Source organism: Poecilia latipinna, unplaced genomic scaffold (assembly GCF_001443285.1).
Source record: "Poecilia latipinna isolate Pla-1442-1.1 unplaced genomic scaffold, P_latipinna-1.0 Scaffold130, whole genome shotgun sequence".
Taxonomy (NCBI): domain Eukaryota; kingdom Metazoa; phylum Chordata; class Actinopteri; order Cyprinodontiformes; family Poeciliidae; genus Poecilia; species Poecilia latipinna.
Window position 1 is genome coordinate 194,575 of NW_015112746.1, and position 26,449 is coordinate 221,023.

Sequence of the window (26,449 nt, forward strand, 5' to 3'; positions counted from 1 at the left end):
TTATGCACTTACTTTGTCTCTTCCCATGAAATGTGTTATTACTGTTGAATGCCATTTTTATGAATTCGAAAAAGGTACGTACAAAAGTCCCACCCCTTCACATGTGGTATCATTGAAAAGCCCTAAATGTCCTCTGTAGATACCAAAAGGAATTAATTCAGTAGAATGCAGGGTGTGGGAGACATTCAAGTTTAGAAATGTCCTCTACAGAGGACAAAAATGAACTACTGGTAGTCAGGAGGATATTTAGCTTAATCTTTCAGTCATCAACTCCGACCAGCTTCCCTGCTCCTGCTGAAGATGAGCATCCTCACAGCATGTTGCTGGGAGGTATTGTGTTGTTCAAGGGGGGGATTTTTAATGTCAGCTCTCTACTATATGCAGCATATAGTTCAAACAGTAGTAATCTTGTATGACCAGAGCTGCTTCTTCCACATGTTTGCCGTGTCACCTACTGCAAACTGCAAACAAGACGTTGCATGGCTTTTTTTTCCCCCCCACTTTATCAGAATGGCTGGATTTATGTTGTGCACATATTTGTCCTGTTGACAGATTCTTTCATCTGAGCAAAGGATCTCAGCAATTCCTCCAGAGTTCCTATAGTTCATTTAGCTGCCTCGATTAATAATACACAGCAACTGTATTTTAACTGCACACTGATGGACGTTTTTTTATGAATCAAGTGACATCTGGAGGCGGTTTGGTAACACTGGACTTTATTCTGGGGTGTCAGCAAAAAAAAGAGAGCTAAATACAAATGCACACTGTTCAATAGTAAGTCAGGACATGTCCCTTGTAGCTGCTGTTAATAGAAACTTCCATTTTGTATAAATGAGTCTTGGCAATATTGCTCCAGGTTGTAAAGACTCATGCTATTCTTGTCATTGCAATTTTTCTGGTCCAATTTTTACAAACCTAAATAAAGTGGCTTCACACATTGAGTTAAACTTTAATAAGAACATGCTACTGCTATTGGATTACAGCATATTAATTTTAATTAAAATGAACTCTTCCTGATTCCTGAATAAGACAGTTTTGAAGTAATTCTAAATTATTCACAGCTATCATAATGATAATGGTTTTAGAAGCTTTTTATGTATTTAACTTTTCAGGACAAATCACAATGCACTTTGCATTTAAGTGGTACATATTTGATGGCGCTCTTACATTACACAGAGTGCGCAACTCATCTGCACACACTAAATGAAACATGAAATGAAACTCATACTGTCATGTGTAAGATTTGTAGTTTAATTACAGTTGGAAGACTTTTTTTTTTTTGCAAAATATTGTGATTTCTTTGCTCAAAAGGAATCAACTTGCATTAATAATTACATTACATGGGATCTTTTACACAACTAGTAAGGGGCTGAACCATCGAAAAATAACTAACAGTTCATGAAACGCATGCAGATCTTATATCCAAGTGAATAATACACTTAATTAATTCCATACTGCTGATGAAAAGTCAAAATCATTACAAACTCAGCACAGTTGTTGCATACGTGATGAATCAACTGCAGCCAATTCAGTGACTTGTGATCGTGTTTTGATGTTACTGTGAAATATGTTCAGAGAGCCGGTTTGGTGCTAACCAGTGCACCAGCCTCGAAGAAGATTGCATAAAGCAGTAATTGACTTGCCTGCCTTTCAGCCTCTGCTGGAGATGATTCACCGATCTAAGCTGCATGTAAATCTTTCAGAATATGCATGTTGCTACTTATACATTACTCATCAGACTGTACTTACATGTAGACCCAGATTATGCTTGAGTGTTCTCATTTTTCCGTCTCTGACATTCCTCTTCCTCCTTCTCCTCCTCCTCCTCCTCCTCCTCTCTTCCAGCGCCATGTGGCGGCCACTACTCTGCTCCGAGTGGGATCATTCTGTCTCCTGGGTGGCCCGGTTACTACAAAGACTCCCTCAGCTGCGAGTGGGTGATCGAAGCCGAGCCAGGACGTTCCATCAAGATCACATTTGACAGGTGAGCCATAAAATTGTTTTGTTTTGCATATTGCTTAAAGCCCTCAGAGCAAAGCGCTTTTGACAGGCATACGTTAACGAGAAGTTTATGAGGTTTTACAAAGAAAATAGGGATCTCTTTAATGCTATAGGCTGTAAAATTATGAGCGGCTGCTTGTTTATGAGAAGGCGGCAGCATATGTTTTATATTGCGCAATTATTTGGGCTCTGATCTGCATAGAGTGGACAAAACGTTCCCTTAAATCAGAGGTTCCCAAACTGTGGGGCGCGCCCTCTGGGGGGGGCGCCGTGTCATTGCAGGGGGGCGCGGGAAGCCGTCTGGATGAAAAAAAAACAAAAAAACATGAACACTGTATGCGCTGGGTTTTTACCTTAGAATGGCCAACTCTCTGTTATTCCTGTCAGTTTGATACAGTAGAGGCTTCCACACTTCCCATATTTGTGTCTTTTATCAGCAGTTAAAACTGTTTAATCCCTTGTTAACATGTTGTAACCTGTTTTTCCGAGCCGCCTTTAACATGAGCGCTACGACGCTCGCGCTGGGTTTCCACCTGTGAAGGAGACCTGCTGCTGCTGGGCGGAGCTACGTAGGTTTGTGTTAGAATCACGGCAGCAAACCAGCAAAACGCAAAGAACTTTTCACAGTTTTTCCCTCCAAACTAACCGACTGAGGTGAGTAAAGCTGCAGGTAATGTTAGCTAAAAGATGACTAGCTAATCAACACAGAACCTTAAGCCTAACAAGTACCTTGTAGGCTACCGATGTTGGTGTCTATTTTCAGCTACGTACATTCATTTTGCCCCCAAAAAGGTCGACACCCGCCCCCCCCCGTGACACGCGTCGTTTCAACCAGGCAGCCAGTTGTAATCCATAGGGGGGGCGCAGAAAATGTTTGGAAACCACTGCCTTAAATCAATATCTATTACTTTTAATACTTTTCACCCCTTTAATAAGTGGATATGACAACAGAAAGTCTAGAGAATTTTATTCTTGAAAGTTTTCATAAACTCATACCTGACGTTGAATTAATTGTCAGAGCAATCTACTGTTATCCTCCTACAGGTTCCAGACAGAGTTGGGTTACGACTTCCTCGAGATCCATGATGGGCCGAACCTCCTATCGCCTCTGGTTGGCTCCTTTAATGGAACCCAGGTGCCTCAGTTCCTATTTAGCAGCAGCAACTTCCTTTATCTCCTGTTTACCACTGATAACAGCCGCTCCAACGTTGGCTTCAAAATACTCTACGAAAGTAAGTTGGAGAAAAATGCACTTTGTGTGCCTGAGCTGACTGGAAATAATGTTGTCCCTGCAGGTTCTTGGGGGTGGGGGGGAATGACCTATAATCACACACAATGTACTTTTGGAGATTATGTTTATAGTAAGCGAGCATTATGCGACAATAATACACCCAATTGTCTAACCGGTACAATCAGGACAACTATGGTCAGTGTTTGTAGAAAAATAAATACACTTGGTAGGCTTTTTTGTACAAATCAGCTAAACTGAATTTTGTTTGTTTTGTTTTCCTTCTTTCTTAAAAAAAAAAAAAAAAAACATTTATTCAGGTGTTACAGTGGACAGCTATTCATGCCTCGATCCTGGTATTCCTGTCAACGGTATTCGATATGGACAAGATTTTTCCATCGGATCCACAGTTTCATTTGGCTGTGATTCAGGCTACAGACTCAGCCATGAAGAGCCGCTGGTGTGCGAAAAGAACCACTGGTGGAGCCACCCCTTACCAACATGTGATGGTAAATCATTCCAAAGCACACCCTTTTCAGGCACATACGGTTTGAAACCAGACATTTACAATTAAAAGTCAGGCTTAATTTAACCAAAATTATTTCAGTTTGGTATCTAAATCCAGGACTATGAGGGGCTATCTATGTTCTTCAAATGCATGCTTTCCCTTCATCATCCTTGGATTATCTTCTTAGAATAGTTTACTGGAAATCTGATCTGTCCTTCTGGCAGAACTTGTTTAACTAGGAATTTGTAGGTCACCTTGCCGACACACATCTTTTCAGCCTATATTCACAGATGTGCTTTGAAACAAAGAACTGCATCAGAGCTTAGTGATGGTCACTGCAAATAATTGATTTTGTTACCCGTAAGGTAAATTACCCACAGGTGAAGACCAGCCGTGATTTTTTTCTGTCACTTCATACGTCCTACTTTCTGTCGAACCACCGCAATAAATGTCAATAAAAAGCATGGAAGGATTGAATTTGTAATTTCCCAAACTGTGAAGAAGGGCTACGAATGCTTTTGGTAGGCACACTGCCCAGTGCTGTGTCCAGGGCTGAACAATTCCCTTGTAAGGCAACATCTCTGCTCGGTTTTAACAAATGCGGTCTTCCACAGCAGCTGTGATGTGCTCATGCTCTGTGCTTTCATGGTTTGCAGCTGTTCAGCACACCCTCGCCTGTCAAGTTGACTTCTAAGACTTTAAAATCAGGGACCATCTCTTCCCTCTACTCTCCAGTCAAGCTGTCAAGCAAGTGCAACTCTGCAGTATGCTTGTGACTATCCCAGATAAAAGAAATCCCAGCTTTACGAGTTTTAGTTGCGAGCACTAGGATGTCAAGGTAACGCTGTTGATTGCTTTAGCAGCCACTAATACAATCAAACCACTTTCTGGTGGCGCATTAGACAAGACGGAGCGTTCGCTGGCTTTAATTATGTTAGCCAAGCAGAAGAAGAGCCCACATCATTCATTGTCTTCACCTGAGCAGCAAGCAACAGGCGCATTCTTGGACCGAGATGAGGATTACTTCTTTGCTTTTCTCATCCTGAACACCGCTGTCTCATGATGATAGTGTTATACTCTACGCTGGTGCCGCTCTGCTCAGGCTCATACGACTCGTAGGCGTCTTGCTGTCAGCTGCCTGCCTTTCGAAACTAATCAAACACCATAGATACCCTTGACTGAAAAACAAGATGCACGCAGTGAAACGGGAATGTTTGCCTTGACATTGGAGCAAGGACTAGACGCTGCACGCTTTCTTTGGAGCACACAAAAACTACAATCAGGGCTGTTCATTTGATAATATTCTCTTTAATCTGACAGAGCAAAAAAAAAAAAAAAAGATGTTCCGGTTTTCAAAGATGACTTGCTTGGGGAAAAAAATGATGAAAAATTGGCTAGAAGCTTTGATTGTTTTGTTTTTGTGAGAAAAATTGCGCGTTATTCAACAGCAAAGCCACTACTTAAAATGCGTTTGCTTTGCATGTCGCCTTGCTTAATCTAAAGAAAAGATTAGACGTCGGCGTGCGCGCGCAGCCCTGAATGCGCACTTTAAGCGCGTGCGCACGCGCGCTTGTGGCTTCTTTATCCATGTGCGCCCTGTCACCTTCTCTCTTGTGTGAGCCGAGAACACAGGAAGGTTTTTGAGGTAAGGTTGACGAGAGCCTGTGTTGCCTGTCACCTCCTCTCTCTTCTCCCTCAAATCAGAAGCCTGAGGTAGGGGGTGGGGGTAGGGGGGCACACGAGGAGGGTTGGGGAGGAGAGAAACCTGTCTTTCTCCTCGCCCGTCTCGCTCACTTCCAATCTCAGTGGTGCAGGAGAGGTGGGAGGAAAAGATGGATGCGTCACTGCAGCATCACTTTAGTGGCAGCCTGCATACTATGGCTTGGTGGCTCTTTCGCTTCGGAATCACTTTTAAATCCCACCGTGTTACTAGGAGTGGTTTCATCTCTGAGAATATAGTTTTGAGCACAATATCCTGCGTACCATTAAATGTAAAGTGCCTTGAAAAACTATTTATACCTTTACTCATGTTACAACCAAAAACCGAAACTAAGAGTGAGCATCACTACCATCCACCTTCCTTTGGGAAATGCGAGCTGGTCAGAGTTGAGGGGAAGTTGACTGTGGCAAAGGATCACATTTGAGCAGGACACTAACCCTCAACATGCAACCAGAGCTGCAGCATTTTCAGATGAATACATATTTATGTGTTGGAACGGGTCAATCAAAATCCAGATCTAACTGCAATTATGAATGTGACCGAAGACTTTCTACAGCTGGTGTTATTACATAATCAGCGTCTCAGACTAAGAAGTTCTTTACTCTTTTATTTGCTTGCTCTTTTATTTTGAGTTTCTCCATCTTTGAAGCAGTTTTGGTTTGTTGTTGCAATACATTTTTGGTGATGCAACTTCCTTGCCATCTTCTTTGTGAAAAGTGGTAAAATGAAAGTTAATGCAGCCGAAATGCACCATGCTCCCTGCCGTTTCCCCTTTAAAACGGGATTTGTCACTGCCAAACTAACACCGCACATCACCCTGAGCACACCGCACCCACTCCTAAACAAAAAGATGGCAGCATCATGCTTCGAGGAAACTTTTCTTTAACACAGGCAAGTAAGTAGGCATTTATTTAGGATTTATTTCAGCAGAGGCAACACATAAAACAATGGTAACTACAATTATATTCGCAGGGTGTCTAAATTAAGACTATTAATAGGGTTTTTAAATCAATATTGAAACTTAGAGATAGAGATATAACTCAACTGTAAGATGGTAGGAGCTATATACAGGCTAATCTTGATGTAAATTTGTTACATGTAAAACAAGACTATGCTAATAATGTTTAATGAAGTGCAAATGTGGCTGAATCCAACTATAGGACTGCATTTTGGGGGGTTTTATTACTAAAATGTTTTGAAAACTATCTACTACTTCCCATCTACTTTGTAAAGTGCTATTTAATTCTGGTATATTATATTAAATTACAATAGAAAGCTTGAATCTTTTTCTTTTTGTTATGAAACATAATATGGAAAAGTTCAAGAAATATGCCCACTGTTAAAAGGCTTTGTATGCAATCCGTCGATACGAATAACCGCTAAGCAATTGAAGCTGTATTTATTGATGCACTAAATTTGTGAAAAACATCAACACAGAGAGTCAAATGAGCCCTAAAAAGTCCCGCTGAAAGCAAATGTTGCTTGTGATGTACATTTGCAGAGACGAAAGTGAGTCACATTTACTCGACTGATGAAAGTCTGAATAAATTTGAAAAGGAAAGTGACGAGATGATCCCACCAGCCGAACAGAGTCTTTGAAAGCAGTGAGAAATTCGGGACTGAACTTTTCCATGAATGGTTCATCAGTCGGACTTTCCTTAAACTGGGATACGTTAGGCATCGCATCAAATATGCAGAAGCTCCAAATTATATCAGTCAAATAATTGAATGAGTCAAATTTGGGGAAATCCTCATTTAGCCTCATCAAGTCATTCTCAGTATTTGAGAACGAAGGAGAAAGAATGAGAGATAAGATTGGAGAAAGTAAAGATAGGGCTGTATTTCTGATTAAAGTAAAAATCTTCTTACCAGTAAAGAAACATTGAGATTTCTGTGTGCGCATGTGTGCACGTTCATTCTTGCTATGTATTTGTTTAGTTTGGAAATGTTCTCACTCCTCACCACTGGTTTTGCAGATCCTGTTCAAACCACAGCAGTTAAATGTGAACACCCCGACACCTTGTCGTGGTTTGAGCTTACTTTCACTCCCTTGTTGACCTGTTGCAGTGGTTGCAGCAGCACACGGCAAACCAAAAGACGGATAAGCAGATTTAAATGTTGGTTTCCCTTGCCAAATGTGGTGGTTTTATTCTCGAAGCATGGCCAGAGCCTTCTTAAATGTCAAGGAAACTTCAGCAGAACATTCAGACCTGACCTCGCAGCAGCTTTTCACCCGATGCACTTTAACTGTAATGCTATGGCATTTTTGTCGCTTTATTGTAAAACAATGTTGCTCCTCCTTCCAACATTTAGTATGAAATCCCAGCTCAAGGGAGCGGGACGGAAGTAGCTGGCGACATACAGTTTGCACACGTTAAAATGCACAGAACGAGGCAGACGCAATTTTCCAAGGTTTTCAGACCCGATATCTGTGCAAGTGCAGCTGTCACCCTGCATTATAATGTTCATGCGCTGAAACGCTCTGGAGTTTTGTGCTGAAACCACGCTGTTTGGTTTCAAATGGTTAACATCTGTTCTGTCAATGAAGTAAAGACCTGAAAATTAACAGACAACAAAAAAAAAAAGTGAAAATAACCTTTGAAAGCAATTTTGACCAATTATATCTTATAACTTGAAAACAAGCTAAGTAACTCATACAGGCAGATTTAAAATCTTTACATCAGCACAAAGACTTCCAGTCCAGATGGTCACCTTCTTTGTATTTCAAATATTAACTTGTGTGTTTCCCCACACACTCCCTCGCATACGTTAACAAGTTCACTGCATATATCTCATGTGTTTGATGAGCATGAGTTAGGTGTTTTGTACAGAGGCAGACGCAACAACGAAGAACAAAGAATACATATTTTATCAATGCTGGACACAATAAAAGAAGCACTGAGCTTCAAATTGTGTTAAGTCACAGCTCGGACCTTCAAGGTCCAGATTTAATTGTAAACAAACTGTTCATACATCACTTGTTAGGAGCTTGCGTAGATTTGCTTTTCAGTTTCCCTAGAACACTGTTTGTCTTCATCTGGCTTCAAGCTGTGTGTTTGTAGCTTGGGGATGTTGTTTCGGACCGATGAAGGTCAACAATAGAGGCTGCTAACAACAATAGCGTAGATGCTTCTGTTGCATTATCTCACAAAGGAAAACTTCCTCATTAAGAAGAAACAAAACAACATCATCAACATCACAAAGGTCTCCAGTTTTCTTTTTTTTTTTTTCCCCAAACTGGTTTTAAGGCAAGTTGAATTTTAAACATTGGGCCTCCAACTTATTAATGAGGCTGGGTGGAGTTACTTCATGATAGCCGCTGATTGACAGATCCTTCATCAACTGCCTGTCAAGTTTAAAAAGACAAGCATTGTAAACTTCAAATAAGTTAATTACTTTGTTCATTAAAATACTGAAAAAGCATCATATTAAAGATGGAAAACGATGCACATTCATATTTTTAAGGAGCCAACACATCTGACATATGTGATTGGAATGAACACTGATTGTTTTAGCCGGTCAGTTTCATTTCAAACCCCTGAAGCCCATCTCAAGGTGTGACTTGGCTTATGTGGCTCCCCACCCTGAGTGCCATAGTTTTGGGGGCGTCACAAACACCTATATTCAAGTAAAAAAAATTATGTGTGTTTACAAACTAGGTACGGCTATGTGAATGTTTGTATCATGGAAGCAATCATGATACAGGGCTCTATTATCACCACAACTTCCATTGCCTGGAGCAAGATTGTTTTTTTTTTTTTTTTTTGATTGCAATAGTTTACTTTTATCTCAAAATTAGGAATAAATAGGAGCTTATACTTAACCTTCATTATCATATATGATCATGTCTTCTTTTAATCTAGGGCCATTGCACAGTTGTATTTTCAAATAAGTCATAACATTTTATATACTTATATGCACTAATGTTCAAATAGACGCCGATTTAAAGTGTGCAACTTTACTCACAGCTCTTGGATTATGTCCTCCTCTGTGGCTCCCTGTCTCTTTCCGTTTGCCTGGCCGGAAGCAGCCATGTGTCAGTATTTGTGTGCGTATGCCTCATAGAGGTGGTATTAAAGGTCCACAGGGAAACATTATCTGTTTTAGCAATCAACAATCTGATGCTAACCCTCTCCCTGCCTCCCGTCCCCTGTCTCTGCTCATCTCTCCCCGCCTCTGCCCCTCTCTCCCACACTGTCTCTCTCAATCTATCCAGCACTGTGCGGCGGGGATGTCAGGGGCCCCTGGGGAACCATCCTCAGTCCCGGCTTTCCAGACAGCTACCCTTCATCTCTCAACTGTACCTGGACGGTTGAAGTCAGCCATGGGAAAGGCAAGCGAGCTGCAAAGATCCCCACTTCCTAATAGATAGAGACAGACCGAAACAGTACAGTGTGACACGGCAAGCTCAGTGAATCCGGTTACTTTTGTGCCTCGGCAACAAACCTGCATTGCAAGCGCGTGCGTTTCTGCAAACTTGAGAGAGACGCTCCAGATTAACTTGTCTGGCGACGGTACTGCTTGGTTGCACAATGGTATTTTGTTTAGTGAAACATGTTTGCAGGATTTGATTTATTTAGTAAAAAACACACTTCTGCTGATTAGAACTCAACATGCATGACGCTGCTCTGCCTTCATATCCATCCGTTCTTGCGTTTCAAACAGGCGTCCAGTTTCAGTTCAACTCCTTCCATCTTGAGGACCAACATGACTACCTCTTGGTAACCGAGAACGGGAGCTTCCTGCAACCTCTGGCTCGGCTGACCGGCAATGAGTTGCCTAGCAACATCAATGCTGGTCTCTATGGCAACTTCAAAGCCCAGCTACGATTCATCTCTGACTTTTCTATCTCGTACGAGGGATTCAACATAACTTTCTCAGGTATTGTACTTCTTCGTGGATCAGTCTTAGTCGACTGCGGATTAATTGACAGGGTGTTTCTCTTGTCAGCAGTGGGAGCTCCGTTAATGCAAAATCGATTGTCTCTGAATCACATCCTTTAAGAATGTAGAAATTTAATCTAAATTTCACCCAAACCTTAGGAAAAGTACAGATGTGTTTGGAGACGATGGAGATTAAATACTGTCAAAATCAATCTTGTGCAACACACTGTAAAACATGTTATTGTTTAAAAGTTTGAATTTATCAACATGTTCCTTCAGGTCAACAGGAGTTAAGAGAGAGGGAAGTTCAAAGTTACATCTTCCCCTCATAAAAAAGACATCCATAGCCGGGTTACCCTTTTAAGTGTTTCCATCTCTCCTGTACAGGAGCTCATGAATCTCAGTCCATGTTGTGGGATGTTTTATAGTCTCCCAGATGGCGTACACTGATAGTCAGAATGTAACACATGGGAGGTGTCACAAGAGATTTGATTCAAACCTGCTAAAGCAAATAAATCAAGTACATTATTTGTTATATTTTGCAAAACACACACTCAGAAAGCTCAGTGGATAAAACACAGCAAAGACCGACAAGTTGTTAGCTCATTGTTCATATGCTTAGATAAGAGAATTGGAATATGTATTTTTATTAGTTGTTTTCCACAACCTATTACTTCAATTATTATGCACCAGTAGTGAGACAGAAGGTCTGGTGTAGATCTGGTTGTTACATCTTTGAGAATGACTTTATTAGCTCTGCTTTATTAGATTTTTATGTATTTGAATCTTCAACAGAATACACTTTGGAGCCATGTGAGGACCCTGGGATGCCCAGGTTCGGCCGGAGAAATGGCTACAGTTTTGGGGTCGGAGACACTTTGTCCTTCTCCTGCAACTTAGGGTACCGCCTTGAGGGGGCGCCAGAGTTGATCTGTCTAGGTGGAGGGCGAAGAATGTGGAGTGCTCCTTTACCAAGATGTGTTGGTATGCAGTTATATAACTGTGCGTCCGATGTTATGCGTTGGTGTGTCCTATGGATTTGTTTTACTACTGCAGTTGATGAATTCATGAATTCTGTTCTCAAACTGCTGAAAGAAAATGTCCAGATATCATCAGCAAATCCACATCTAACTAAATATAATAAAACAAAAACAAACAGAGGTTTGTAAGTAGGCTTGTGAAAGTCTGGACTTAAAATCTGATTGAGATTGTGGCATGGCATTAAATAGGCTGTTTGCAGAAATTCTCCACTTGTAGCTGAATTAAAGCAATTCAGCAAAGCAGAGTTTTATATATTGTTGAACTTAGAGATAGCTCTTCGTTTCAGAATTGTAAAATTAACAAAAAGTCAGCTGAATGTGACGGCGATCATCCTGGCTTCCACTGGGGCTATTGTTCTGAAATAAGGGAAATAGCCTCACAATTTCTCCCAGACCACCATGGTATTCTTGCCCCCTGCTCCTTGAAGGATTGTATGACTCTAATCCAAAGTCTGAACACCATGAACCTGAAACCTCAGGGCAAATAAGGAACGCATAAAATAGGATTTGATCTGGGTGCACATGTAGCAATGAGGGGGATTTGACACTGCCTGCTGCCACACACTCCCACAAGAGGTGTTGTTCTCGCATGGAAAAGTGTAGGAAAATCCAGGCACAGAGATCCGGGCTTAGCACACACCATGCGGTAATTGAGATTACATGTTAGATTATTTCACACTACAATCCTATTTCCAGCTACGCATCGTATTTGCAGTGGTGGTGTGTACGTCTTAGGTTCTTTGTCATCAGTGTGACAAGACTGATAATGCAAAGTGAGGTTTTTTTCCTTTTTTTCTATATTTAGTTCCTGTATGGTATGTTGTGTTGCATTGCTACGTGACATGTTGGAGCTGGAGGTGAATATCAGCAGATGTTAAAGATTAAATCACCTACAATATACTGTTTTTTTTGATACATTAACTCTTATTCCTACATTCTCTTAGTCACATTCTATATTATGTTCTTTTTTTTAAAAGATGTTTAAAGTTCATTCCAAAGAAATTTAGTTGTTGCTGAAATTGGTAAATATAAAATGTTTCACTTTTGAGTCAAGTTCATATACATCTGGCTTGTCCTGCACTTAGTTAGCCCCTTCCTATTCAGTGCACCGATCAGAACTGAATGGGATATGTTGAATGAAGTATTTAAAGGACAGGATTTACAGGCATAGTTTATTATTTTTTAAAATGGAAGACTTTACTTCCCATATTACACCCAGTTATCTCTGCCCAGTTGTCTCTAAAATCTTCAAGACTTTCCAAACATTGCTAGATCACAGATAAAATGAAAAATTCATTTCTAGGGTGAAAGATTTATTCTACTGTTCCATTTTACACACTTTCCATGGACGTTTTTAGTTTTTTCACTAGATGCTACTTTATATTCACTGTCTACATCATTTACTTTGAGCTATCGGAGGTTTCTGCACCTCCACCGTCAGTTTCAGTAAATATCGTCAGTTTATCAGCAGCCTAAGAAGATACAGGCGCTGACGTTTTGTAGTGGGTGCAGTGCTCTATTTATGCCAGCATGCCTAATAATTTTAACCTGGACTCAGCACTTTGTTTGAACAATATGCGGAATGAAGTTAAAAAGACACCTAAAATCCAGAATGTGTGTTTTTCACTCATCGGCTCATCATTGATAATCTAAGACTCTGTGGTCTGAAATTAGTGTACAAGTTGATCTGTTGCTAGGATATCACTGTATTAGAAAACTGTTTAATCTTGCGCTTCCTTCTCATCACCAAACATGAGGTTTGTTTCGACTTTGAACTAACTGTAACCTGAACTTTAGCGTTCCTTAGGTCAGTCAGCCTGCATGTGCAATTTGGAGGTGTAGCTTCTCTACAAGCTAAGAACCTTGTCCAAGTGCAAGCCCAGCATGTAGGAATCTTAGCAATGCATTTGCAGATTTAGATGTCATAGAGTGTTTATCTCGCAAGCTTAGTTAGATTCTGTTGATTGCAGTCAGAGCAGTGAAGTGATGCAGTTTGCACACCAGCTGCACTGCCAAGAGCAGAATAGGTCCGTTAAGTTACTTAGTGTTGCCAGCCAAAGGCGTAATTAGGTTTTAGCTCTGGCATAGAACAACTCCTCAAACTCTCCGATGAAAAATCTGCCCTGGTTTGCATGGGACATGTCGGAGATAAGGTGCCATTGCTCGCTCCTCCAGTCTTGGAACTCTCACACTCCATCAGTCGAAGTGGGGAGCACTCTGAATTCTTGATGTACCCCAAAAGACCTCTTCCGAGAGTCTGAAGAGACCACCAGTGTTCTGAATGTTTCAATTTTTGTTTGTTCCAATCAACGTTCCAGTTTTTAACGCCGTGGTGCAATCTTAATTCGGTGCGAAAAGGGGCTTAAATAATGCACTTTGCTTACCATGGGTGGTACTCAGGTTATCTGAGTTTAAATGGGTCTATGTTTTTATGCAGCAGTGCCTAAAACGATTTGGATGGGCAACAAAGAGGTTTCTTTTCTTTTAAAATGAATTGAGATGAAAATACAAAGGGGAAAAAAAGCTGAACAAGAGTTATAACATAGCAGCAAAGGAGAAGGGTGGAATGAAATAGGGGCGAATAAAGGGGGCACTAGTGATATAAAGTGGAAGTGAGGGACAAAGCGCAAGAACGAGGAAATTAAGAAGAAAAAAGGGAGAGGGTAAAGAGGTAATTTTCTAAATGGAAACTGTAGCGGGGTGATTTATTGATGATATGACAGCTGTAATAGGACTATTACACACGTATAGACACAGAACAGTAGGGAAAGGGGGTAGGAGGGAGGGGTGCTGGTAAAAAAGAGATGACAGAGGCAGGGACTTTGTGAATAGAGGGCAGATGAGAACAGTCCAGAGAGTGGAGCGTATGTAAGATAATTTCTGAACTTTGCACTGCCCAACAGAAATTGAGAGCTCGAAAGTTCAGATGTTTAAAAAGATTACCGAATTATTACCATGCACACAGTTTATTACATTTCAGACAGATTGTTCTACATATATTTAAATAAAGTTCATATTTAGGTTCCCCAACATAGCTGAGATTGAAATAAAAAATGTTCACATCATATGCTCATCACATTTTCTCTTTGTCCTCAGCTGAGTGCGGTTCTTCAGTCATAAATAACGAAGGCATCCTCTTGTCTCCAAACTACCCAATGAACTACGATAACAATCACGAGTGCATCTACAGCATCCAGGTAAAGTTGAAAATCTTCCCAGCGTTTGGTATTCACCCATAGTGTTTGGACTAAATAAAACATCCCGTAAAAGTGGACCACAGAGACTCCCGCGGATCCTAGTTGGCAAATTGCAAAATCCGTATCAAGTGTTGTAGAATTTAATAGCCATTTTTGAGGCATGTTGAATGCATGTTGCCTGTGCTGCTTCTCGGTTGACCTCATCTGTATTCCATGTTGACTCAAGGTGCAAGCTGGGAAAGGCATCAACATCTCAGCTAGAACATTTCATCTGGCCCAGGGCGATATTCTCAAGGTAAATGCACTCACACACATACATTAAGGACTGTCTGGATCATTATACCTATCTGATATCTGTGTCCATTGCCTGAAGTAAATCATTAAAAATGAAATCAAGCCATAGATTTGTCTTTTTCTTTTTTTTTTTTTTCTTTTAATGTATGTTTCATAACAAGAGCATTGCTCTCTTATTTGTATAGATTTATGATGGCAAAGACAACACTGCTCAAGTTCTTGGAGCATTCACTGGCTCGTCCATGTTGGGCCTGACTCTGATTTCCACATCAAACCACCTCTGGCTGGAATTTTACAGTGATGCTGAAGACACTGGAGAAGGATTCAAACTGGTTTACTCAAGTAAGTTCAATATAAGTGCTGTTTATCACCTCACTGCATATTTTGGAATGCATCTATAGAGCCTTGCAAAGGCTTTCATATTTTGTCAACCTGCACCTGCAGATTTCAATGTGTGTTATTGTTGTGATAAACCAACACAATATATTGTGTAATTGTAAAGGAGAAAGGAAAACCATGCAGGATTTTCATGTATCACAGTGTGCTTTTTTTTTCTTCAGCGTCTCTGAATCAATACTTTTAAGAAACACTTCTTTTTGCTGCAATTACATCTGCATGCCTTCGATCTTTGCACATCTACAGACTCTGCAAATAGCCCGAAATCAGTCGGAACAGATTAAAAGCATCTGTCAACGTCTTCCCACCTTTGCTAAGTTGACCAGTCAAACACATGAGCATGCTCTCATATAAACCATTTCACTGTAGCTCCGGTTATATGTGCAGGATTGCTCTCCTGGTAGGTGGTTAACCTTTACCTGCCACAAATCTCTTGCAGCCTGTAACAGGTTTTCGTAAAGCATTATCATGAGTTTTCCTGTGATTCTGCCTCTTAGACTAGTCATGTCTTTTAACGTTTGCTTTCTTTTTCCTGGTAAGAAAAAAAAAATTGTGGTGTGAAATATTTGTGCTTAAACCTGCCTTAAATTTCAAATTACACACAGCAGTCCTCTATTTACTAATTATGGGATTCTCGAAGGCCTTTGGTTACGTCTTATTTGTCGAAGTGTTGAAATACATAATCATGTATAACTTTCATTCCACTTCATGATACCACACTAAATTCTGTTGGCCTGTCACACACACCAACCACGCAATTTCAATCAAGTTTGTGGTTGCAATGTGTCAAAATGTGAAAAAAGTTCAATGGATATTATTTTCACAAGCCACTGTATTTTCTTAACAAAAGGACAATCTACCTGGAGTTAACTTGTGAAATGCAAACAATGATACACGTAGCTTGATCAGAGAGCTAATGTTTTGTTCTGATAAAGTAAGCAGAAAATCGCTAAATTCCTGATCTTTCATGCTGCCCTAAATCAGATTATGACATTCTAAACATGTATTTGCCTAACAGAGCTCGCTAAACAAGACATAGAAAGAACACTCTGTAAAACCAAATAATTATCAGAAATTAGCCTCATTTTATCACAAAAGCCATTGGAGCCGAGATGTCACAGTGGGATACAGCAGCGTGCACGCATTTGACAGCATCCTCTTATTTCCACATTTTGATCTATAAACTCTACATAATAAAGCTGAGTCATACAAAATGTTTTCATAGCATAGTAGTTATTTGAGGCCGTATTGTCTTTATGCTGATTGAGTAGCATGAAACAGCGCGCATTCGCTGTTCTCACGCTTTTTCCGACATTGTTTTAGTACATCAAACAAAAGGACATTAATCTTAAGAGCTGTGCGCCAACATTTTCTTCTTGTGTTTTGACTCTGAGCTCGAATGTGTTTTATGTAAGTCTGAAACGGAGAATGAAAGATGTAATCCAGTACAACTCTGGAGACGCACTTCAATAAATAATTCATGGTCTTTTGTTTTCTTTCAAATATTGTAACAAATAAAATTTGAGATGGGCGGCCGTTCACTCCCAAGATGATGACAGATGTGTTTGTGTTGTTAACTTGGAAAAGAATCAACAACAAAAAAAAAAGGACCGCTTTCCAAATGGCCGTGTTTGAGGATTTAGACATGCACCTGCATTACTCTGCCAAGAGAAAGCTCAAATACTGGCGCGCCCTGTCTTCTGGGTAATGTCATAGATCAAATCCCTGTTATGGTCTTGTAAGGATATTTATAAATCTATTCAAATCCCACGCCGTGAAACTGTGCACTAACTGCATGTTCTGAATATTACCATGGCAACTGAGCTCAGACAGACTGTGGAAAACAACCTTAAATTGGATAAGGTGTATACACGCTCCAGTATCACTCCTAATAATGGTACGTCTCATGCCTATGTATCTTTTTTAGGCTTTTCAAAGAAATTGGGATGAGAGCTTAACAGAGTCTGTGATATCAGGAAGCTTGAGAACAGAATAGTTGAGTGAGCTAAATATTTATAGAACACTGCTGTGCATCTGCAAAGAACCGGGGTCCGGTCCGCCTGTGTCGGCCCTCCATGTCCTGTTTACGAGCATTTTGAACGGTCTGCATTGTCAGGATCTGTTTCCTTCCTCCCAGGTTTCGAGCTGTCTCATTGCGAGGACCCAGGTGTGCCTCAGTTTGGATTCAAAGTCAACGACCAAGGCCATTTCTCTGGGAGCAGCATCACATACAGATGTGAGCCCGGTTACACTCTGCACGGGGCTTCGACACTCAAGTGTATGACAGGTGAAAGGAGAGCCTGGGATAACCCTCTGCCGTCCTGCATAGGTATGCTCTTGTTACATTATGTCTTTTACACACTGAACGAGAAACAAAGTTGCCTCCTATCCCCACATTCAAGCCAAGTGATTTGGTGTCCCGCTTGTTTTAGGGGTGTGGCGGAAAGTTATCCTACAGTCTGAGATATTTGGAGGGAACGTTACATGAAAGTTATTACACACATTTTCTTGAAAATCTTTCAAGCCATGTGGATAACTTCATCTTCAACGGGAAGGATCAACAAGTAACAAGTTATTTGTGTAATATATTTTGGGTATATTTAAAGAATGATGCAGCAGAGTGACTTGGTGTTTGAAATATCTGCTTTGGTCAATAATGTTTGTACACAGTCCTGTCTCTTTGGGCTCTAGGAGGAAATTAGCATTCAGGTTCTCCTCCATAACATAAGATTTTTTTTTTATACATCATCGAAGATTACCAAAAATCTCCATCAAAAACAAAAACAAAGTTTTTTGTTTTTTTGTTTTTTTTGTGGAGCCAGAAATAAACTTTGACTGGAAGCAAGTAAGGCAGCCACAGATCTTCTACCAGTCCTTATGGCATTTGTTAACCAGCATGTTTGTTAACACCGGTATGAATGAATCATATTGTGACCTGCAGTGCATTACACATCATAGACGTCACCAGAAACTCTTCTAAGATGAGTTTTAAAATTGAATTCAAGAACTTTTAGCAAGTTTCCTGACTCTCCATCTCTTGTCGCAATTTGCCAATATTTTCAGACAGGTATTCTAAGCAAAATGTTGGATGTTGGTAAATGGTGTCATTCCTCAGTAAAAATAATAATTACATCATCACTGCTTAGTGTCCTGTACTCTGGATTACCTTGTCAACCAAGTCTGCGTTGTAGAAACGGATAAGAAGCTCAAACCTGGAAGGCAACTCATTAACAAGCAAATTTCATGATGGCACAAAGCTGTTCAAACTGCAATTAAAGTAAAAAAAAAAAGAAAAAAGCTGGCCCTGCAGCCTCAGAACTTCATAAAGACAGGAGGTACAAGACGCTTTCCGCCTGCCACAAAATGAACCACTGCAAAAGCTGCAAGAGTTCAAACTTTAAGTCTCTTCATTAAAAGTCTTGCCGTTTTTCCACCATCAAATGTCCATCATATAAATGCAGACCTCTCCAATCATTAAGTCTTCATCCATCTTAATGCAGACGGAGGTCACAACCCTGAGAAATCAAAACTTTAAGGGATAAATGGAGTAAAAGACTGAAGAAATATTCTTTGCACTTAAACAAACCCTTTTTATGCAGCCAGTTGAGAGGGATGATGTGGTCTAAAGCAGGTAGAGTATAGTGTGTGAACAAAAGTAATTTGTAATCAGAAAAATATTTCTTCTAATGATGGAATGTCTTTTAATCTGAAATGAGCATGCAGCAGGATACACCAGAAATTCATTAATATGGTTTCTGACATGACAGATTTGCTTTGGAGGTGTTTCTGTTATACAATATGACGTTTTTTTTTTTTGTTTTTTTTTTCTGCTGATTATACCAGCTGGACACTCTGACCCTTATGCATAACTACTTGCTTCTACGCACCATTTTTCTTTCCTTTTCTTCAGGCATAATCCCTATCGACATCTATTGATATCCCTGTTAAATGCTAAAGGCTTTGGCAACCATCCGATTCATGAGAATTGCATCATAATATAGTTTTAATAATCTATTTTTTTTTTTTTTTGCTGCAGACTAATGTATCAAAGCACCTGCTATTTTATAGAAACAATAAAACACTGGGACGAAACACCCATTGGAGTATTGACACATATCTATATAGGCAACTCTATTTCACTGCGGTTTCACTCATTCTCCCGGTATGCAAACGGATGAATCATTATCACGCCACAGTCATAAATATTGACTGAAACAAATCAATAATGCTTTACAGGCATTTTAGGCCTCCAGAACTTTATGAAATCATATTAACGTGTCACAGTAATACAACCTGCGCAGGAAAATAAGTTCTCCATTCACTATAACGTTAAGTCAGCCACGTTACAGTGGTAACCCAAAATAGACTTGTAATTGTTTTTACTTGCCACAGGAAAAGTACTGTTCAATAGCTGTATACATTAGTTATTATACCTCTGATGTAAAATGTCCAGTGCTGACCAAACATGAATAGTAGCATGCTAACAGTAGCTTAGATAGCTAAATAGTGTGATTTTGAGGACTTGCCCAATACATCCACGCACAAATATCGCCGTATTATTTTTAGGTGTTTATCTGACTTTCTGTTCTACATGATTGTTGTGAAAGTTGAACTGAAGTAGTGTTTAAAACCACAACGTCTTACTTAAGGAAAGGTCCCTTGTTGAAGTTTCAAACTGTTTCTATTTCATTTAATCAAAGGAAAGTAAGTCACTATATAACGTTCAGAACAACATGCGTTGAGAGAGCCGTCTTCTTAGTGTGTCTGCTAGTGTGTGAGGGGGAGAGACCGATAAGTGGTCCAGTTATCTGCTGCAGTCCTGTCTGGTCTGACCCAGCTGGTTTTATTTATCAGGAGTCAGCTGATCTTCTGCATATACCTGTCCTCTTTAACTTTCACTTAGAAAAGTACCTTTCGATAGGCATCTGGACCCGTCTTCTGAATAGTAAACTTCCTACCTCAACACATGCATCTGATGTGAGAATTTTAATGTCGGCGTGTCAAAAGACTCGAGTCTTAATTTGAACTTGCTCCTCAGATACTTGGCTTGGACCTGCTCCTCTCCGACTTGAGATTTCGCTTGGGCTTCGGGCAAAAATACTGGAGACTTATCTTGAATTTGCCCCTCAAAGATTCAATACTTGATTACGACTTGGCCTTCAAAGACTTGACACATAATCTAGACTCGGGGCAAAAGACCTGAGACTTGACTTGGAAATTGATGTGAACATCTCTGCTAACTATTTAGCAATTCAGAGTTAGTATGAAGTAAAAACACATTAAAAGCAACCACAGTTAGAACCAAATGTTTCTGACTGTTTTTTTTTTTTCTTTTGTTTTTGCTGTCATGGTTAAACTATAAGATATTTCCTTTCTTTAGGAGAGGAGATATTCAGAAGACAGGAGATATTTTTAGAATGAGATATTCAATATTTTGGGGGTTTTGTAAATTAAAAGTTGTTGTAAAGTTACAGGTTTATAGCTAGAAATCAGAATGTCGCCATTAAACTTCATGTTGGTGTTGTGATATTTACTCCCAATACATCCTGCTGATAAGTGTTTATGAGAATACCAAGCATTTCGATTTAATACTCAAATAGTGCTTGGAATGCAAGAAAAATAAAAGGATCTTTAGTACTACAGTAGCAAAAAACAGCGAACAGTTGTAACAGAGTTTGAACAGATAAAAAATACACTACTACACCCAAATAAATGCAAAGCTCATTCAAAGAGACTAACAAACTGGTTTCGGCAGGCTTAGCAGTCAGCTCAATGTTTTCAAGATGTTCCTTCCTTCATATTTTGCCTTTCAACTTTTTGATTTGAAATTCAGCTTAATAAGTCTCTCTCCTTTTCACTATTAATAATGAAAGACTCATAAAAACCACTGGCTAAAATTCCCTGACTTTATACTTTAGCACTGACACACTGTGACCCCGTCTAACCGCTGGTCTTAATATTATATTTCTTATTATTACTCAAAGTTTTTCTTTCTTTACACCCCTTGGTTCTGCCTCTCTCCCCCTCCTTCTTTTGCATCCTCTCGCCGTGTCCTCTCGCTGTCCTAATGTAGTATATTGCTCCTATTACCCGAGATAATATATTCCTGTGATGAAGAGCCTGAGGGAGGAGGAACTTTCAGAGGGAGGAAAAGCAAGAGAGAGACGATGAAGATTGTGAAAGTATATAACTGGAAAAGACAAAGTATAAAAAGAGGAATTATTTTAGTTATATAATGTGAGGTGATTTCTTCCGGGAGGAGTGCAAGATCAGCACTTTGTTCCTTCTTCCCCTTCCTCTCGCTTCCCCTCGTCATGTTCTGTTTGGGAAGAAAGAGTGAGAAAGACAGCGAGAGTCAGAGGCGGGGTGTCGGTTTCTTTTTTCTTTTTAGTCACTTTTGGTCTTTGATGATCACTAAGCAGCCCCTGAGGTCCACCTAGCCGGTGTGATTGCCTTGATAAACAAATACCACAGAGATAAATGGTTGACTTGTCATACCTAATCAACACATTTAAATTTTGTTTTTACCAATTTAGCCTTTGTAGGGCTTCGGTAGTGGGCGTGTAATGCTGTTTCTATGCAAATCTAAGTGTTGTAAAAATATAATTTTTTCATGATGATTACAATGCAATGTCTCGTTTGTGTGTGTGTGTGTGTGTGTGTGTGTGTGTGTGTGTGTGTGTTCAGTGCAGAGTTTAGAAGCCTTTAACTTAACTTTGAGGTTTCCTAGAGATTGCTAACATTTTCTAATCCAGCATATTTCTTGACTGACAGCAGAGGGCTATTCAAAAGGATAAAAATATAAAAAAGAACAGCTTGTTGTTATCTTTTGACATTCATATCCCTATTGTGGCAGCCTGAATGAACAGGCAACAAAGCCTCATGGAACATATCAGATTTTGGCTTCCCAACTGGACAATAACTTATCAGGTTTGGTCAAGCGTAGAATCGTCCGATTTTGGAACAGCCACCGTTTTCTCTGTGCATCTCTAGTTTGTGTTTTCTCCTTTTCAAAATTATTTCGCACGGGTGTTCCCATTTAAAGACATCTAATGGTGTTCCCATTTAGAGCCATCTAAAACAAAAAGCTTGTGATTTACAAAATAAATGTTATAGAATTTTACAAAACATTTGCAGATCTTTTGTCAGTTATGCGCAAGAGCAGCAAAGATCTAAAACTGATTAGCCAACACTGAGTGTCTGAAAAGTTCGTATTGAAATATCTTAACCTTGATGATTTTTCTTCCCTTTTAAATGGCAGCCTTCAGTTCTTGGCCTTTGACACGGAAGCCAGCCACGACATGCTGAAAGTTTGGGACGGCCCGCCTGAGAATGAAATGTCTCTGGCAGAGCTGAGTGGATCTTTGCTTCCAGAGGGAATCCATTCCACTCTAAACACAGTCACTGTCCAGTTTGAGACTGACTTTTACATCAGCAAGTCAGGGTTTGCCATTGAATTTTCCAGTAAGTAACACAATTTAGAAATCACTAAGAAAACATAACCATCGATCCATTTTGATTCTAAAACTCGTGTCTTTTTTTTAATCATACTGATCTGAATCATGTTTTTGTTGAGTTGGTCTTATGATTTTTTTTTTTTTTTTTATTATTAAAACTAATAATGAAGAATATAATTATGTAGTTCATGATCGACTTGTTATTGAAAGACTCAATATTTCTAGTACTCATTCATTTGAACCAAATTAAATAAAGTTTTTAGAATTCCTAAGGGAATTTTTAAATCAATATCAGGAAAAAAACATTTAAAAATGACATTCTTAAGTACTGACCCCAAAGGAAGAATTTTGATTGTAAATTGTTTATAGCCTAAGTTTCTCTGGTGAAGACAGAATCAGGACATATTCTTTATGTCCTGATTTTATGTTATCAGTAGTAATTACATAACAGACAGAATAATTGAGTTTTTTCAGGTCCAATGTAATAAAAATAGGTTATGCTTGCCATACGATATTTGTTTTATTCTTACTCAAAACTGAAATTTACAATGTCACTTTTGATCTGGCAAATGAGTCTCATTGGAATCCATATTTAAATTTTTTGAATATCACTTTGTAATTGGGGCTAGCGAAATGACACTGTCACATTTCCAGAACAGTTACCTAATACTCAGTTGCATTATCATTTTGGGTGGGAGGCTTATAGCTGGGCATGGACTTTTCAGGCTATTTTAATCCATTTAGAAAACATTTTCTGAGCATTGTTTAAAACATCAGATGCCGTGTAACAGAATTGTGTAATTAGATAATATTTAAGGTTCAAGCACTAGGCATTTGTCCAATGTTTATACACCTTTGCACACAAAGTTTGACCCTGATTTTTGTAATTGCTCTCTTTCTTTTGTTTTGTTTTCTTCTTGCATTTCCCACTTTGTCCCCTTCTCTCTCTCTCTCTCTTCTCTCCAGGCTCCGTAGCCACAGCCTGCAGGGACCCAGGTGTGCCGATGAACGGCACGCGCAGCGGAGACGGCCGTGAGCCGGGGGATTCGGTGTCCTTTCAGTGCGACCCTGGATACGAGCTCCAGGGAGACGACAAAATAACCTGCATACAAGTGGATAACAGATACTACTGGCAGCCCAGCCCGCCTGTCTGCATAGGTGAAAAGTTTAGCTGCAGCATACTCTGCTGGGACGTGAAACAGATGCACTACATTCACACAGCTGGAGTTGTTCGGTTTCAGAAAATGACTCAAGGACACATCTGCCAGTGACTAAAAGAATGACTATATAGCCTGTGTCTATATTTAGACATAGAGATTTGCATATTCATCTCAGTTATATGTGGCATGTATATGTGGCGCTTTACCGCTAATAAGATATATATTTACATTGTGTTCTTATTGCAGCACCTTGTGGGGGAAATCTGACTGGCTCCAATGGGTTCATCCTCTCTCCTAACTATCCACATCCCTACCCACACTCAAAGGACTGCGACTGGCTCATTGCTGTCAACTCAGACTACGTCTTGTCGCTGGCCTTCATCAGGTGACCTATAAACTGAATATCCAGCATCGGATGTCCATATACGGCTTTTCAAAACCTAAAGCGCTTGTGCCAACATTTTCCAATCCAGAAGTCTTTTACTTATTATTTAGTGTCGGCTATGGCTATGCTGTTGTGTAAGCTATACATTAACCACAAGAAGTATTTACGTTACAGTCAGAATGTCGGCTTAAAAGCTGCTTAATATTTTCTACGTTGAAATCAAAAGGTGGGACGCACGTTAGACTTTACTGGAACTTTTTGTGTACTTCTAAGAAAAATAAACTCCTACTGCTCTAATGCTTTGGGAAAAGGTTTGGGACAAATAACTACATCCAAGAACAGGGCGACTTAACAAGCTCCTTTTCTGTTGCCATGTGTTACGCTGTGTGTTTATGTGGGCGACTCAAAAAAGCTGGTTGACTATTTTATTGAAATGTGATATTTAGTGATATATTTTTAAATAGATTTGAACAACTTTTAATTCATTAGCACAATTGACACACTTGTTATTGCAAACAAAAATAGTAGCAAATTAAAATAGTACATTTTTCACAACTTTTGTCAGTTACTTATATTTCCAAACTCGCGCACTCCACTGCTGACAGAAGTTAAAGAAAGAATGATATAAATAAACTTTCTGTAAAAAGGATCCTGTTACTGAAACAGTAACAAATCTAAACTGAAACAAATCTAAATTTACTTTCAGCCATCGATCCAACATGCGGGTGGAAGAGATATTGTTAAATACTTTTCACTTTGTAATACAAAAATCAGATTTAGTGTTGACAAAGTTTTTAGTCTGTAGATTAAAACCTTAGTTTTACTTGTTAAGCTAATGCTAATGTATGTCTTATAATCTGATTCATTGTGTTGCATGTTCTACTTGTTTTCCCATCAGAAATAAATCTCTGAAATTTGTAATCATTACATTCGTTTTCTACTATTTAAAATGGACTTTTACCGTTTCACAGACTTTTCTTAAATTGACAACAAAGGCAGTTTAATTTTAAACGTAACATTTAAACTTCTCTCATCAGTTCTCGCCTCCTTTATCTTGTCTTTGTTCCCCTTCAGTTTCAACATTGAGCCAAACTACGACTTCCTGTACATCTACGACGGTCCGGACAGCAACAGTCCTCTCATCGGGAGCTTCCAGGACAGCAAACTTCCAGAGCGCATAGAGAGCAGCTCCAACACAATGCTTCTAGCCTTCCGCAGTGATGGCTCTGTTTCATATACTGGCTTTCACCTGGAGTACAAAGGTAAAACTAGATGTGATGTGCGTAGAGGTCTGTTCAAACAGATCAAAGGAGTTCAGATCACCTTAACTCAATAAATATTCAGTTGCCCAAAACAAAACCAATTTTTTCCAAGACATAAATGTTTGACTTTTGTGTGCTACCATTGTGTAAAAAAAAAAAAAAAAAAAAAAACTATAGCCTAGTGTTGGAGCCTCAAAACTTGCTCTTCTATACAACTTTACTATTTCTTGCCCAAAGGGAAAACCAAAGACTCTTTCTCTTCTGCTTGCTAGTGTATCTCTCTGTATGGGTCCCTAACGACAGCGCACTTCTTTTTTTTTTTTTTTTTTCGGGCCACTGATGACTCTCCCATGCTGTCCTCTTGTGTACTGGATAAGATGAGCTTGCAAAGGACCAACCAAACAGATGGTGGGGCTGCTCTCCTCTGACAAGAGATTTGTTGCATCTTTCATTGGTTTTAGGGCCTTGATGATCTCCTCCTGCATTTGAGATGTCTGCTTCTCTGAGAGTACAGATGTTAAGATTCTCCCTCTCTTCACCTGAGGAGACGGTATGAGACGGCACAGACTGCAGGCTGTTGCTCTGCAAAAACCTGTCAACCATCTCACAGGCGCTGTTCCACCTGGTGCTTACATCTGTTTTCAGCTCATGTCTCGACAGACCAACTAGCTTCTGCTTCTCTTCAAGCTGGTGTTTTCCACCGGTGCCCTGGTAATGCATCTCGTCCTCCCTTGTAGCCCTTTCACAGCAGGGCAACTAAAATGCTCGCGCAGAGGAAAGGTTGTGCGTGTGGGCACAGGTGGGAATTATCTCAATTTGGCGAAAGCAAATACGTTGGATGCCACAGGAATAACCAGCGTGGGAGATCACTTTTTGTGCGGTTTAGCCATTTAGAGCTCTTAAGACACAATCCGTCTC

General features: G+C 39.8%; 1 protein-coding gene across 1 annotated transcript in view; it reads left to right on the plus strand.

Moving 5' to 3' along the window:
• Positions 1-26,449, plus strand: part of LOC106945148 (CUB and sushi domain-containing protein 3) — a 305,581-nt gene that overhangs the window by 190,554 nt on the left and 88,578 nt on the right. The window contains exons 14-27 of the mRNA XM_015028609.1: positions 1,846-1,984; positions 3,046-3,233; positions 3,550-3,738; positions 9,674-9,790; positions 10,123-10,338; positions 11,136-11,324; positions 14,477-14,577; positions 14,804-14,872; positions 15,057-15,213; positions 17,405-17,728; positions 22,465-22,731; positions 23,691-23,882; positions 24,131-24,269; positions 25,344-25,531. Coding sequence (XP_014884095.1) covers positions 1,846-1,984; positions 3,046-3,233; positions 3,550-3,738; positions 9,674-9,790; positions 10,123-10,338; positions 11,136-11,324; positions 14,477-14,577; positions 14,804-14,872; positions 15,057-15,213; positions 17,405-17,728; positions 22,465-22,731; positions 23,691-23,882; positions 24,131-24,269; positions 25,344-25,531 — 2,475 coding nt within the window. The remainder of the gene's footprint in view (positions 1-1,845; positions 1,985-3,045; positions 3,234-3,549; positions 3,739-9,673; positions 9,791-10,122; positions 10,339-11,135; positions 11,325-14,476; positions 14,578-14,803; positions 14,873-15,056; positions 15,214-17,404; positions 17,729-22,464; positions 22,732-23,690; positions 23,883-24,130; positions 24,270-25,343; positions 25,532-26,449) is intronic.